Below are 17,053 nucleotides of genomic sequence, written 5' to 3'. Positions count from 1 at the left end.
TAGAAGCAAAAAAAGTTTTGGCTGCTGATGGGGGTGAGACATAACTTAACATAACTCTATGTGAAGTCTAACTGGCAGTGTATTTCCAAAATCACTGCTGGATTGCCACCCATTTGTGTGGATAGCAACGGTAAAGTACATTACCACTAACTTCTGGTACTCTTACTGCTATGATGATAGTATAGAGAATACAGTATATACTATAAGTATGTAGTATGGAATTGGTACGCAGCTCCTGTTACATGGCACTCATCCTTAAAGAAAAAAAAGAAAAGTAGACAAAAAATGGTGAGTAAGTGCTGAAACTCAACAACAGTATAAGACATTCTTTAGTGGGTTTTTTTTTAAAACCGCTGGATCTTTCTTAACCCATTTTTATATGAAGATTTGTCCTCAGTCTAAGGATATAAAAGCAAAAGTGCCATCACTCTTTAATTTTAGACCAGACTGTCAGACATCCAGGAGTCTTTTATGAGAAAGCCTGCGGGATTTCCGAGGGAACAGAGGTTCAGAAATATTCTGAGTCACATGACCTTGCAGTGAATTACAGACAAACAGCAAGTTTTCAAGTTGACTTTGCGGCTGTCTGAGAGTCAGTGAAGTGAAGTGATACTGAATGCTTGCTGCATTTTTAATCATTTGCAGCACTGAAAGTGCTTCACAGCTGAGCACAGTTCAGTACTCAAGGCTATTTAGAAAAACCCAGGGGTGACATTTTTCCACCCTTATTACAGACGGAAATATCTAAATTTTAGAAAAACAGTACCAGTCAAAAGTTTGGACACACCTTCCCATTCTTTTGAATGAGAAAGTCAAAAGTTTTGACTGGTACTGTATATATTTAAATGCATTTTTTTTCCCACATTTTGGGAAACATGCTTTCTCATTTTCTTGCTGAGACAGATAGATATCTGTTAACTTATTATGAAGCTAGAGTCAGCAGCTGCTTATCTTAGCACAAAGACCAGAAAAAGGGGGAGCAGCTAGGCTGGATCTGTCGTAACTAGGGCTGTCAATTGATTAAGATATTAAATTGCGATCAATAGCGATTAATTGCTAATTAATTTTGCACATTTTTCATTTGTTCTAAATTTATTTTAAAGAGATATTTTTCAAGTTTTTAATACTCTTATCATCATGGGATAGGGCACATATGCTTGCTCTATGCAAATGTATGTTTATTATTATTTAAACAATCCAATCTACTGAAAGCATAACATGACAAACCACTTGCTGGCCAAGCATACAGCTGATACAGAGAGCCCTCCTGCTCACCAAAGGCAGACCACACTAGATAGTTTGCAACGGAGACGCATGAACAACTCTACAAGCAAAAAACTTTCAACAGCGATAATTGGTGGCTACAGCATGCAGGCCATATTGTGGAGGACGAGGGTCTGCCTTTGACGAGCGGCAGGAGGGCTCCTTAAAGCACTTCCAAAGCTCACTAATCAACACATTACATTTATACAAAAAATACAGGGCCAAAACTAACAATTATTTTCAGACAAAATTATGACTTCAAATGTCTCTGATCAATAGTCCAAAACCAAAAGAGATTCAGTTTACTATCGTGTACAGTGAAGAAGACGCATCAAAATCTAACATTTGAGTACCTACAACCTGGAAGTGAAATTTTACATTATGGCTTGAAAAATGACTGTTGATTAATTTGTCCTGTCAATGGAATCAACGGATTGTTGCAACTTTAAAAGAGAACAAGTTGTGGTGTTATTGGGGGTTTGGTGCTGGATGGTTGCTTGGCCAGGTGCAGTGGCTTCAGGCCAGGTTAGCAGTTTCCTTATATTTCCACCCTTTATGCTAAACTATGCTAACTGTCTACTGTCTGTAGCTTTATATCTAGCAAACATATATGAGAGTAGAATCAATATACTCATCCAACAACAAACATCCAACTAAACCTTTAGTCTGCTTAATAAACAATTCTGATCTGATTACTAATTACTTTTGTAGGCAACTTTTAAAACTGATCATTGACAAAGCTATTTGTAAAATAAGGTATAAAAGAATAACTTGCAACATTTCCTGCATCACTAAATCTGTGAATCAGTAATAACACTTTATAATAAGGGTGCAAATATTATACTTAAGTAGGTCTAATGCTTAACTAAAGCATGAATCATGATGATTTCATGCATGAATTTATGCAGGACGTATCATGATCAATTCAATATGTGATCAGTTTACACTTAAATTCAATTAAAACATGTTAATTCACAGTTATTTAATATAGTAACATACATTTTTTTATCCACAGTAAATGTGTGTATAAGATTAAAGCATGATACAACATGATTGTGATTAAATCTGTCTAGTGTTGCTAGCTTGTAAACGTGGAATAAAAACCATTAGGTCATGCAGCAGTAAATACAGTAAATTACATCTAGCTATCAGTTTGATAAAAGAAGAAAAAATGGCAGCTTCATAGAGAATGATCAAATGAATAATGGGTTAAAAATGCTGTTTACTATGACTGGAATTCTACTAATTTGGTGGTGTTATAATTAGCCTAATGTATAAAGTAACTGTGAACCAACATTAATTAATTTACTATTAAGTGTAAACTAATCACATGAAGTCACAGTGACCTAGTTGTTAATAGGGAGCAACAGGAATTGAAATGATACATCATACTTTAATTTGTGCATTAAAATCATCATGGGTCATGTCTTAGTTTTATTAATTAATTATATTAGCTGTCCCCTTATTATTAAATGTTACTGTACTATTGAAAGTAAATACTGACACAACTCATACCAATATACAGTGATATGACACTCAACACATAATGCTGCCACCAGGGCTCCTTCTCATATACCAAGAGTATTTTGCCCTTTTCCTCCAACCACTGCAACCTCTTCATGAAACCAAATTCTTATCTGTTTTGTTTAACTAATCGTGGCAGGAAATGAAATGCCTAACAGCCACAAGGCTCTACATCATATCTAATACATCTGCAGCTTGGCCTACTTTGCTTTTTATCTCACTGGTTCTTGGATTGACAACTGCTAAATGGCTAGAGGGGAGATGTGATGTAGTGCCAGGCATGTGAGGAGGGGGTGATAAATGATGAGGTAGGTAGTTTTCGAGGATAGTACATGAGGGGACACATGCTAAGAACTGCTGGTCACGAAGCAGGAGGGGTCCTTGGTGTCCATGTTACAGCCTTGGATCTCGCTGCTTCATCAGTGCATCATGGTGCCAGTGATGACAGTAAAGATATCTCAGAGCACTAAAGTCACAATCACTGGCTCATTCCTCAGCTGCCTGTCTACCTGCTGACTAGTAACGTCCAATCATATTAATGCAGTTTTACAGCAGCCATTATAACCTGGCACACTCATACCAACGCAGTTTGCTGCTGCAGCTCTCTTCTTCATCCCAACCTGCTCCTCAGGTTCAAATGTTGTTTATTCAACTAAAATGAGCAGAGCCTTTCCTACCAAATCTTACATGGCTGTTTCCTGACATAAGTTCCTTTGACTAGACTTGACACTGCATTTGTATTTAAGAGTCAGATGCTAAAAATGTTACATGCACTGGTGGAAGAAGAATTCAGATCTTAACTGAAATAAACACATCATGTCCGAATACTTAATTACGTAATACAGTAGTCCTGCATTCAAAATGTTATGTGAGCACAGATGTATCAGCAGCAACATGTGCTTAAAGTACTGTATCAAAGTATAAGTATGCAGAAATGTATAACTGGTCGAACTACTTCATATATTAATAGATTATTTTACATGTGTCATATTTTATAAACTGATCCTGAGTTTTGACTGTAAAGCCTTTATCCTCAGAGTAACTAGTAACTACAGCGGTCAAATAAATGAAGAGAAGTAAAAAGTGGAATATTTGTCACATAAATGTAGTGGCGTAGAAGTATAAAGTACTGTGGCATAAGATGGAAATGATTGATCAAAGTATAAGTAAGAACTTTTCATGTACTTTTTATGTGATATATAACTTGCTGTTTACCATCTTGGTGTCACATAATAATAATACTGGTCTAAGCAATGGATCATTTGTAAGCATATACGTGTGGACGCAAAGGAAAATTGTATGATTTGAAAATAGTTGACGGTAATACATACTTTATGTGGTTTGTAGTTAAAGGGCTTAAACATGACACATGAAAGCCTGTTTGGTTATTTATATGATTGTGTTATGGTTTGTTCCTTCCTCTGTACTTGCATATATTAAATATTAATCAAGGCAACAATCTTAATTTCATGAAGCATAAGGGTACAACCTTCTTGATTCAGCATCTGAGTTAGCAAACAACCACTGGGGGTCTGTGCCCATTTTCTTCCAAGACGGAGTCATTATCTTGCAAAGAAGGATGCTAATAAGATGGATAAGCATCCCTCTCACCAGCATGCTTGCGATATGGATGCTGCTAATTAGCCCCTTGTTACATGCACACTGTGATGATGACCTGAGAGTGACTGGACACACTTGGTGCTCATTCTTGCTCTCATATCTTCTCTGTTTCAAACACACATGACCTTCCCCCGTCACCTCCTATGTTTCTTTGCTACCTGTGGTGCCAGCTCTCCGTTGGTGATGATTTTAGCGATCAGGCTCCACTTTCTGTTGCTGGTGGCATTGTGGATCATCTTCTTCCTCAGAAGCTCGCCCACGGAAACATACTGGAAGCCGTAACGCTCGGCAATCTTCAGGCTCTGTGTTCCTTTGCCGCTGCCAGGGCCACCTAAGCACAGAGGGAGAGCTGTTGATGTTTTTTGGAGAGATTTTGTTGTGTGTGTGTGTGTGTGTGTGTGTGTGCGTGTGTGTGTGTGTGTGTGTGTGTGTGTCTGTATGTGTGAAATGTGTCTGAGTGTGAAACATTATGTGTGTGGGTGTATTTGTGTAGGCGCATATGTGTAGAAGACCAGAGAGATGTGAGACTTAGTGTGTGTGTGTGTGTGTGTGTGTGTGTGTGTGTGTGTGTGTGTATAACTCTGCTTGTGGTTGCACATGTGTGAGAGGGTTTTTGTGACTGTGTGTAATTGGTTATGTGTGCTTTGCAAGTATATGCAGGAAAGAAGGGCCTTTTAGGAGGGGGGAGAGAAACAGGTATGTGTGAACCTCCTGTATTCGCAAAAAAAATCATCTTTTTTAAAATTTTATATTTTGACAGATGAAAAGATTTGCAGAGGAGCAACAACAAGAGAAGACAGCTTTCAGCTTGATGCTGCATAGTTTGGTAAATATTAATATGGTCAAAAAGGTATGTCTTATTTGCACGTTTTAACATCTGTAACATTCATTTCAATAGATTCCTAATCAATATTTCATCCAAAAGTAAGAATTGCAAAACCACTTAGAACCACTTGAAAATGTGAAAGTAAATTTCCCATCTGTATAATTAGCTATGTATAAAATGTGCAATGGGTTTATAAAGGTCTATGTATATGTGTTCCTGTGTGCTGCTCCGCTGTCAAATAACTATGTTTCATTTTCAGGATTGCAGAGGTACTTCCGTTACCATAGAAATCTCTCCAAAATTGTTCCCGGCTGATATCCAGGCAGGAGTGAAGTGAAATTAGATGGAGAACAAGCTGTGTTGGTAATTTATTACATCGTGGTAACATTGTCAGAAATGATTAAAAAGGGATGAGGTGAAGAGTGTGCACCCAAGTGAAGAAAATTATGACAGATCAACAATCACTAATATATCATTTGGTCAGATTTAAGTTAGATAGTCTATTTGTGATGGTCAAGTTTCAGTGAAGTTGTTGTAATTTGTCACTACACATGTAACCACTGTTCTACAGGTATTTAGTGTCTGGGTTAATCTCACACGGAGTAGGTTATATATGGATTGGGTTTAGTATTTAAAGATGTTGTTGGTGGGGATGGTGATGGGGAGGTTGAACTTCTTTCTCAATTTTTTGCTTCATTTTTCACTCAACTATTTCTGTCATTTGTTGTGTGTACACCTGAATGCAACATCATACATGCCTCTGAGGAGAGACTGTCTGATAGTGGGAACCATAATCCCCATTTATACAATACATTGTGTCTCGCTCCTCTTTACGAGGGCAAACTTTTCAACCATGACTTCCTAACAGATATAGATACTTTTGCTTTTTTTCATTACAACGCTCTGTTGAATATCTGTCAGTTGATAAATATCAGCAAAGAAGTCCAAATAAACTGTTTTCTGTTTGTATTTGGTACCACTGCTGAAAATGTTAAAAAGGGAATTGAGAATGTCTCTGACTGAAAACATATTTCCCTTTTAAGGGAATAGTTCAATCTCATGTGCAATAGGCATCTTTGCTGTCTGGCCAAGAGTTAGTCAGCTATCTTAGCTCGGCATAAAGGCCCAAAGTTGAATATTCAGTGATATTTAGAGATGCTGGTGCAGCAAGTGTTTTTTTTTTTACACTTTTGGAAAGAGTCAGGCTAGCTGTTTCCCCCAGCTCCCAGTCTATATGCTCAGCTAAGCTAACCAAAGCCTATCTTAAACTTTAAGGGACTGATATGAGTGGTATTGTCTTACCAATCTTTAACGCTGGGTAAAACAGTAAAAACGCATATTTTCCCAAAATGCAGAACTATTCCATTTAAATGTAACCACAAATTAGCACACACTCATTCATGACAAGTTGACATAGCAAAAAAAGCACAGATGCAACTAATAATGTTAATGATGTATGTGCCATAGTAAGCATGTGACTAGTTTTACCCTAAAACAGACACACCTAAATGGTAAGCAGCCAGGAAAACAGGTCTTAAGATTTAGCAAAATATTCTTGAGTGTAAATTAGAAATAGATGTAGAGGCGATTTTTATGTAGCGACAGAGAGAAAGTTTTGTGCTAGAGAACTGGGGAGGATCAGACAAATGCTCTAATATGTGTTTATTTATTATATATTTAGTTAATGTGCACTCTTTCTCACATCTGATTATTTTCTAACTTTTGACCCCTCTGACCTTTTTTGACCAAACATCTCATGTCTGCCTGTCTCTCTGCAAACCTGACTGACAAAACATTTGCCACAATCCTCCAAAGAGATGACAGCTGCTGCCATCCTGTTTTCCCCTTTAAAATAGGGCATGATGTGCTCACAAAGACGTGATAGGAACTGGCTTTGTGCTGCGAGGACAAATAACTATCATCCACGCTATAGACGTGAACGTCCAAGGTACACACACCAAAAATGAAAACATGCTGAGGCTTTTTAACAGACAGTGAGCTTTATCAAAACCCCAAAACTATTTTAAAAAGGTTTCATAAAGAGCACTATTTTTAAGCCCAGCTCAGTCTAATTACTCTTATTGTACAGCTGCCATGTTTAATTTATAAAGTTAATGAATGTATGTGACAGGTTAATGGAGGCCCATCAAGGAAATCAGATTAGGAGAGCACGTCTAACACAGTGAGTGACATGCAACAAGATCTGTCCTGCTGATACTAATAGAGAGAGGCGGGGCCACGTTCAAAATACCAGGAAAACACACTGGTAGTGTACACATGCTCTCGTAGATTCCCATCCAGGCCATGTATTTTTAGATCACCAGTATGGCAAATATAAACGTCTACTTTCTATTTGTGTTGACCTTTTTATATAAATGGCTAAAGTGCTCATTTGAAGCTATAAAGAACACTGGTCACAGTGCTTGTTTTTCTATTTTTATACATAAAAGGATCTTACTGTTGTCTCTTATCTAATGGAAAACATGAGTCAGCAGAAATCTAAATGAGTGCAAATCAGAAAGATCAGACAAGGAAACAGTAAACAAATGGGCCTTCATTTTTGCCTCATAGTTTCCTCATTCTTGTGTTGTGTGTATATTTTTATAGATTTATTAGTTGTGTTTTTGTTTGTTTTACTGATCTTTTACCGATAACGAGGATGACTTTGGGCCGCGGTCTGGATGGGTCAAACACCTCGTACTCCTCTATGAGCTCCGCCGTCTCCGACAGGTCCGAGTCGCTCTCGATGGAAAACTGGCTGATGGGAGGGAGGCGGTCATACCGTCTGTAGGGGAAATTGGGACTGTCGGGCAACACTGTCACACACACAAACACAGACACACACAGACAAAGTGCAAATGAGAACCAATTTGCCTGCTTTTCAGCAAAGTATCCACGAATGGCTCTTTTTTTCTACAACATACAGGGGGAAAATTACAACCTGAGATTCATCATTCAACATCTCAATCATCATTTAATCATTCATGTTGTATGATGTTGTCAACAGTAATGTTGTCTGTCAATTACTTTATAGGCACAGGTGTCACATTATCTCAACCCCAATCCTATAACAAAAACCAAAATAAATTGAGCCTGTTTTAACAATCGGACAGTAAATTAGAGATGAAAAAGTTAGTGTGATGAATACAACAGAGATGAAGCTGCTTCATCCAGTTTGGTGATTGTACTGCCATTTCTGGCACTGGAACCATTGATTATGCAACTTTAACAATGATAACACATTTACCAAAGATATAAATCATTACTGTATGCTATTCCAAGGGAGCAGAACTGCTATAATTTACATGTAGAACCAAACATAATCCCTTTACACTGTATTATCAATTATATAACTGAGGATGGTATTGATCATACAATTTTAGCGATGACAATACATACACCAGAAATGGAAATGAAGGGTTTGTTGAAACTGAGGAGAAAAGAGGTGCTATTTTATACAATTTAGCAAGCAAGTGCCCGAAAAACACACAGAAGGTTGTAAATTAGTACAAATGATGCCCCTCATTTGAATTTACAGGGTTACTTCTGCTCTTTTAACATTTCTAATACATAAATCAGTCAATCAGGCCGCACATGAGAATAAATTCAAGATGCCAGAGCAGCGGTTCCTTCTGGCAAATGTTTTGAAACATGTCAGCTTTGAACCACAGGGCAGAAAAATCTCTATCCCTGATTAAGCTTCAGTTCCCAGTAGCTCAGCACCGCAGCTGGTAAAGTTTATATCGTTTCCACAATAATAAGAGAAGTGACACCAATCTAAATTTCCAAATGCTTCTTTAACTATGTCTCTGTGAAGGCTTCAGTTTTTATGAAAATGATCTCTTCATGTCTGCTACTATGGCTTGTGTGGCATAAAAAATGCAAATTTGTACTCTCACACAACTACAGTAACTGTTGTTATTTAATGTCATGGTAGTTCCTCTCTACATGTTTACTTACATCATCAAATAATGGAAATGGAAAATGTCATAATCACATGGGAGCTGTATTTGAGGTCCACTTTGCTTTGCAAATTGTAACAAAGTTTTGCATCTGGGGTATTTCCTGAATTGTTTACATGTGCTCAAAGCCACAGCTGGAATCAATAACTAATGAATAAGGATCCTTTTAGTATCCAAACTTATATCAATAATCTACCACCCCATGTTCATCTGTCTTTTACTGAGCTGTATAGTGACAGATTGCCAGATTACCAAAAAAATCCATAGTTCACTGAAGGCAGCAAAGGCATGTTCAAGGCTGTAAATTTCTCATGCAATGCTGTCCTTGAACAAGTTGTTTTTTACTTGTTTTTACAGCAGCAGGGTTAGCCTGAAAGTTTTCTCGCTCTTGTTTTAGATGTGGTGTGTTTCTTTGGTTTCTCAGTAATCGCCTCTGGCACTTTTAAAAAAAACCCGAAATCTATCTGAGAATGTCAATAAACACACAGCTGTGCTTCATAGTAGAGCTAAATAAAAAGATCTTCCTGTCTTATCATGCTCTAACAGTGTTTATAGTATTTCCATCAGTAGCATAAACAGTTTTAACAATTTATGTACCACAGTGGGCTGGAGGTAGAGTATAAATGTCAACACCTTTTCCTGTGCAAACGCTGTTTGAGCCTGATTGCGTAGGAGAGAAAGATGAACGGCTGCCAGCATTCTTAGAAAGTAGGTTAGTGCCAATATATATATATATATATATATATATTTTATCTCCCACAGTAGCAGACAGTTTTTATTTCACCCCTAATCCTAGAATTTGTGCAAAAAAACATGATGTGATAAAATACAGTGCCATGTTTAATAGTTTAGTCAATAAAATGTCAGAGAATAGATGACAAGTTTCTAGAGCCTAATATGACATGTTTTAAACGTCTTGTTTTGACCTTAAACTAAAGCAGCAAATATTCACATTTAAGAGTCTGGAAATAGCAAATATTGTAACTTTCTTGCAGAAAACACAACTTAAACAACTGAACGAAATAGTCACAACTGCTCGACCAAAAGATCAGCTTCAATCAATCAGCATTCACTTCTCACCATTTCTGAAGAGGGACCTGCGTGATTGGCCACCGTTGAGAGGGGGAAGAGGCTTCTTCTCCTGGCCCACAAAGGTATCCCACCGCACCTTGTCTGTTCCTCCGAGGTCCCTGACTTTCTTCAGACAGCCCTCCAGGTAGTCGATGGGGTCATCGGGTCGGTAGTACATCAAACCTGTCAGCAGGCTCTGTAGTAAACAGGAGGACATGATGAGATGCGCAGGTAGAATAAGAAACAAGGAGGAGATGTTTGTTCTAGCTGGCTCGCTGCATCTTTGCTATAATGTATTCGGTGACATTGTGGCAGCGTTGAGCAGCCCGCTTTAATGAGGTGAAGTTTTGAAGTGCAGATCTGGTTGCCTTGGCTCGGCTCCACCAGGGAAACACAACATCTCATTTTGTCAGAAGTCCATGAAATAGAACTCAGCCTGGTAAACAAACACAGGACCACGATGACCTGTTATTATTATACTGTCAGAGAGGAAAGCCAGCAACTGTGATGAATGTGAGAGCTAACTTTAAACCAAAACACAAGTCAAGTGTGTGTTTGTGCGACCATGAATATTTTAAAACAATTCCTTCCTCTGGGACTTCCTACCTCATCTCCACTCTCCTCACTAACATCTCCCACCGCCACTGAAAACAATTTGACATGCTTTATTTAGCTGATTGATACTGAATGCACTTTTATATGAGCAGCAGTTGTAAAATTACAGTGCAGTTATGATGATTATGATGTGTCACTTCACTGCTCAATGTAATTTAAACTGCCTGTGAATAAACAAGCAGTGATTGCTTGCATACATCAGCTGCTCTTCACTTGGGATTAAGTCTAATTAAGTGGATGAGCCCATTTACTATCCCCACAGGAAAATGAATGATATTCCATTACTATATTTTTCAAAGTTATCAAACTGTGTCTATGCATTTAAATAAAATAGTTTATAGTGCTTTATAGCGTTTACCTTCTATAATAATCTATCACTTTATTATTCCCATAGCATTCCTGTAAACTTGATTGATAGTTAATTGTACTGTGAACTGTGAACTACTCATATATCGCTAATATTCCTTCTCTTATGGGTTTCATATTATCACATTTTCGCTGTGATAATTAGGCTACAATTGGATATTTGCTTCTATTACATATCATAGGCATCTTTTTGCACCGTGTTTAAGTGTTTAATTTATATTTTTGTAATAAAATGAAGCAGCTTGCAGCAATGAATCCTGACTATATAACGTTAGACTGGCCCACGTCAATTGAAAGCAAATTATACAAAGAAAGGGAGGAAAGTCTTTAGGGTTTAATTACAGTGTTACTGTAATTATACATTTAGCTGCATAATATTACAAAACATGATTTTAGGAAGCACTTTGTAAAGAATCAGCTGTGTGAAACCACTATTTTAATGAAGAAGTAGAATTGACTTTCTCCATCCTCCATCAACCATAACAAGATGTGGATATCATAAAAAGGTCTTTGCCATGACTCTGACATTCATTTTGTAATGCATCGATGAATAACATCGTACTGACTGGTCATTCCCACAAAGCGCACACCATCTCTCACCTCAAATAGTTGAGGTATCTCCCGCCGTGCAAGATACTCCTTGGCATCGTTGGTATTCATCTTCTGTCGGATTTATTCTGAAATGAAAACTTATCCGGAGCGTTTTTTCTTGAATTGTCTCAGCGCCGTAGGATAATCTTTGGTTAACGACCGAGCTCCAGGCTGATTTATCCTCAGCGCATTTTTGCCTTGTGTGTGGACTTTACAACTGGATTCCTGCAGGCGATGCCACCGCGCCACCCTCCTCTGTGATGCGGATGCGTGGCTCGTCAGTCTTCCCTCCTACAGCGCGCTGCCTCCAGCACGCACCATGTGTGTGCCTTGACGTTGGCACAGAGGTTGCGCGCTGGGTGTGCCAAAAAACGCACGCACCGCCTCCGTCCAGCGTTTTGTCACAAGTCCACAGTACGCCTGGGAACTTGTGGGGTTTGTTGATAATAGTTTACACAAGACGGCCATTGTTCACAGAGTGATAAATATGTATGTTGTAATGAACACACACACACACACACACACACACACACACACACACACACACACACACACACACACACACACACACACACACACACACACACTCTCTCACTCAGTTAAAAAAGATGTTAACTGGAAAGAGAAACACGTTAGTTTTGGTTTTACTCACATCCCTCAAAAGGTGCCTTAACCACCCTGACACTTAAAGAATCACAACCCCCAGAGCTTTCAACCTAATATCTGCGTATTTTCTATTCCTCACATTTCAAATGCCAAAATTAAATATAAAGCTCAATATTTTGAGACAAACTGAATGTAAATTTGTATATCATAGATACAAACTATTGCGAAGTAAATCACTTTATCACATTCACTTTATACCACAAATACAGCCCAGTGCCCTCCAAATATACAGTATGATTAAGTGCTCACTGTATAGTGAGTAATGTTGTTAAATGAAGCCATTCAGCTAAATGCAGCTTTTTGCATGTGATTGGCTGAAGGCCATCATCTAACTTGCACAATAATGCTCTAATTTGGGTCATATGTGAAAATATATAGGTCAACAAAAGTTGTATTCTACTGGTCACAAGATCAAGTCTTTCTTAGGCAACCCAGGAATAGGCCCGTTTGATTTCCTGGTACAGTATATCCCATAGGCTTGGATCCTTATAGGCCACTAATCCTCTTGACAACTGGACTGCTCAGGTTGAGTCTTCTTATCACAGGTAACATTAGATTAGATCAGAAGGTAGATTAGAAAGTGAGGCTCACTCCAACTGAATATAATTTAATGTCTGGCCAAGAATCAGTCACAGTTGAGGATTTAAAAAAAAAAGAAGAAGCCTGACAGTAAAATTTGAATTTATGGTTTAACAATGGTATAATCATAAGATTTATGCGACTGATAGCTGTTTTGTTGGAGCACAGTCCTGGCTTTTTAATTTTTTAATGTGATGCATTTTGAAAAAGGTGAGCTGTGCGGGCAAAAGAGAGTTGATGCTGCAGGTCAAAAAGCAGCAGAAGTAGGAGACGTCCAGAGGATTAGAGTGCTTGGCAGAACTGTAAAGGCACCCTGTGGTGTGTCAAAATAATTTCATTGCTGCTTTTCCAGCAGACTGTCTGCTGTCTGTACTGTGATGTTATATTAGAATTACAAGAAGGATACTGTATGTGTTTTCATCGCTTCGCCTTACCACAGGGCTCCTAGACACTTGGGCTACTTTAGCACTAACATGACATGCATTATGACATCTGCTGGCTGTGATATCCATGTCACTTCTCATTATCGATGCCCTTACCAATTAGCCAGAGAGGACATTTGAATATGAAGCTGTCAGCATCATTTAATGTCTAATCTGTTTTTATTCTCCCATCAGTGGATTGAGCATATCTGACCATGTGAGGGTATGCTGAAATAAACATGTAGTGAAGTCTGTGCTCTAACCCCTGAGGTATTTAAGGGTTTTTTTGTGTGTTTTTTTTTTACCACATCATTAAAAAAATACTAAAAGAAATCACAGTACTAAACTAAACATTTTAATATCACAATAGATTGTACAGGACAAACAATATCTTGTTTCTCTTTAAAACTCTCTTTGAACTTATCAGTTTTTGTTTTACATTGTCAATACAAATTAGAAGCATTGATTCCACACACTACTTTAGCCCATATGTACACATACTGAAATTAATTATACTCTTTGTTTTCTGGATTTTAGCCTCAAAATCAATTTCTTAATTGTTTTAAGAATTCTGTATCTGCCAATGCAATGATAAGCCAGATGCTATTACTCACTCTCAGCAGTCTTATCAGCATTGATTCACCAAAATGAAAATGATTAAAACACAATCTTTCATAGTTTCTCACATTTTCCACAACCCAACAACATTTCAGGTCTTAAAAAAGCCTACCAGAGGTTTTGTTTTCAGCTGATATTCTTGTAAATTGGGTACAAAGAGGGTGTCAGAAATGGCTTATTTCAAAAAGGACAAACAACTACAGAGTTTTCTCTGCACATCTTCTAGTTATATGCAGATGAATCAGATGCTGCTCAGGTCAAGGACAGCAAAAGACTGGAGCACACTGATTGAATTGCAGCTTTTAATAGTGTAAAGAGACCAACATTTCAACATTGCTTTGTCTTCATCAGAACCAAAGTCGGACAAAGGCAAAAGACATACACATATATGGTCAACCAAGGTCAGGTGTTCATTCAACCCCGTTTTCATAAATACAGATGTCCAGAGGCTTTTCTGTTTCTCCAATATACATCAGACCACAAGGACATTTCAGTATGTAGACCACATGTGGGCTGCTGCAATTTATGAAAGATTATGTTATATATTTTATTATCACACTGTGGATGTTTTAAGTGTATAATATTTGAAGAGCTTGAATATTGTGCACAGTGACCACAGCAAAAGTTTGCACATAAACTGCAATAAAGTTTCAGTCCTAAGCTGCTGAAATTGGATAACATTTCCAGCATATAGAGAAAATCCTCCAAGCGTGCATTTCTTTGGCTCCTGGTTAGAGAGCCCTTCACACTGATAGGGAATCTCTTTTAGAAAACACGTCCACAAAGATTACCGTCTCCATTGAATATTCTCCATAAGCAGGTGAAGTAAAGCTAATTATCCTCAAATATCAGCCTATGCTCAGAAGTGATCCATGTCTAGATAATATCAGCTGTGCACCTCCCATGGTCACTATTAAACACTCTTGCGTTTTGAGAGCGTTTACATAGAGGCGTGGCATAGTTAACCCACTGCTTCACAGAGGCTTCTCAGTTTATACTTTCAACACAGTTGGACCATTTGGCCTCATGAAGACCAAATAATATATTCATAATATAAGGTTGCTGCAGAACAAGCACTGTTTCTGCTTGATTTCATGTAACTTTAAGATATATGTGCATTCTTCTTTCTCTCTCTGGCTTTTAGTGTAGGGTGTTGGCAGCTAGACATTAGCTCTGGGAATCCCTGCCACATATCCCAATCCAATAGGGTTGAATCCTCTTAATCCTCTTAAGCGCTTAACACAGTTAAATGTTTTTTTTTTTATTATTTACTGATTGGGTTTTCTTTAACTTACAGTTGACTGCAATGTATAGGCTACAGTGTATTTTTACTTGTTTTTTATGTGTATGTGTGATTTATGTTTTTACTAATTTCCTGCTGCTATTTGAAGTTCATGTTGGAGAGGACACATTATTGTTGTGACCATGTACCACAGTGTAGCAAAAGGAAATATTCTACTGACCCGTGTTTCCTTTTAAGTTATATATTGAGATATATCATAAAATATACATTTTATTTTATAAGTCAATAAATAATTGACCTCTCAGCAGAACAATGTTTAATGATCTAAAACATTGGTTATCAAAGTGGGCTACGGGAACCCCCAGAGGTCCTTAAGGAGGTTCCGAGGGTCCAAGCAAAAAGAGGATTAATTTAATTTCACTATAATTCAATTCATAAGTAACACAATGATAAGGAAAGTTCATTTGCAAAGAACATTTCAGCAACAAGGCAATTCAAGGTGTTTTACATAAAACATTGCAAACATTGAAAGTGCAAGTGCAAAAGAAACACAAATAAATGGACACCTAAATACATGGTTGCCCATAAAGTTGGAATACAATATTTTTTACCTCTTTCCATGAAATGTTTGTGAAAATGTGATTTATTTAGTGTTTTATAAGTGTATATATTCTCAACATTGTATTGATCAATCTCATTGCACCTGGTCAAAGGTGATTACTGATGTGTATAAATAGAAAATAAAAAGAGGAATGTGTCTGAAAACAAAATTATTCCAACTTTATGGGCGACCATGTACAATTAAATAGCCAAGAGAATAGAAAGCAAAAAACAGCTAAAATAAGACATCTAAAATACTGAAATAAACATTACACTGTGATTTGATCTTATAAAAGTCAGCTGCAAACAGCGTTGATTTAAAAGATCTGAGAGTTACTGCAGACCTGCTGTTTTTTGGGACACTGACAGAATATGTGAGTATGTTGGTCACTGGTTTCATACACTTTCTGTAGTAAAACATCTAAAATCAAAAATCTTATCAAAAGGGGGTTTGTGGTCTAATTTGTGTCAGTTTGGGATCTCTGACATGAACAAGTTTGAGAACCACTAATCCAACATTAGTTACTCATCCTTTTATTTTGTGTATTATTTCACAATATTATTATGTTTTGTTATTGTATTGCTTGCATTATCTTTTATCATTTATATTTATTTATCTTAACTACCCATCTTTTATTGTTGTCTTATTTAAATAACGTCTTTTGCTTTTTTAATAACTTTGGTGTGCATTACTCTCGAAATCAATTTTTAACATCCTATTTTGTGTCAATCACTTGTGTGTAAGGCACTTTAAATTAGATTTTTTTGAAAGGTGTGATATAAATCAGTTTATTTGGAACATATACATATATTTATGGTGGTTTTGCATATATAATAAAATAAAACCAGGCACACTTAAACCAGATGGACAGATGCACCAATACAGAAAAGAGACTGTAACTACACAAAATAAAGTCAAAAGAATTGATGTCAGTGACATCTTGAAATACTTATGATTTATCAGCTCAGCCATAAAATATCTTGGCCTATGACCCTGACGTGCAATATCTTATTGAATGTTTAATAAGCTCCCTTTCTTTAGTAGAATTCGATTATTGATCATTTATTCTCTACTTGCCACACGACA

General features: G+C 37.3%; 1 protein-coding gene across 1 annotated transcript in view; it reads right to left on the bottom strand.

The window, feature by feature from the left end:
- The window catches only part of ak5 (adenylate kinase 5), an 89,843-nt gene extending 77,783 nt beyond the window's left edge, over nucleotides 1-12,060 (bottom strand). The window contains exons 1-4 of the mRNA XM_062428773.1: nucleotides 11,848-12,060; nucleotides 10,276-10,462; nucleotides 7,882-8,049; nucleotides 4,566-4,738 (exon numbers count right to left, since the gene is read on the bottom strand). Of these exons, the coding sequence (XP_062284757.1) occupies nucleotides 4,566-4,738; nucleotides 7,882-8,049; nucleotides 10,276-10,462; nucleotides 11,848-11,907 (588 nt within the window). The 5' untranslated portion in view covers nucleotides 11,908-12,060. The remainder of the gene's footprint in view (nucleotides 1-4,565; nucleotides 4,739-7,881; nucleotides 8,050-10,275; nucleotides 10,463-11,847) is intronic.
- Between the last annotated feature and the right edge of the window lie 4,993 nt (nucleotides 12,061-17,053).

Source organism: Scomber scombrus, chromosome 11 (assembly GCF_963691925.1).
Source record: "Scomber scombrus chromosome 11, fScoSco1.1, whole genome shotgun sequence".
Taxonomy (NCBI): Eukaryota; Metazoa; Chordata; class Actinopteri; order Scombriformes; family Scombridae; genus Scomber; species Scomber scombrus.
This window is presented reverse-complemented; position numbering and strand designations above follow the sequence as displayed.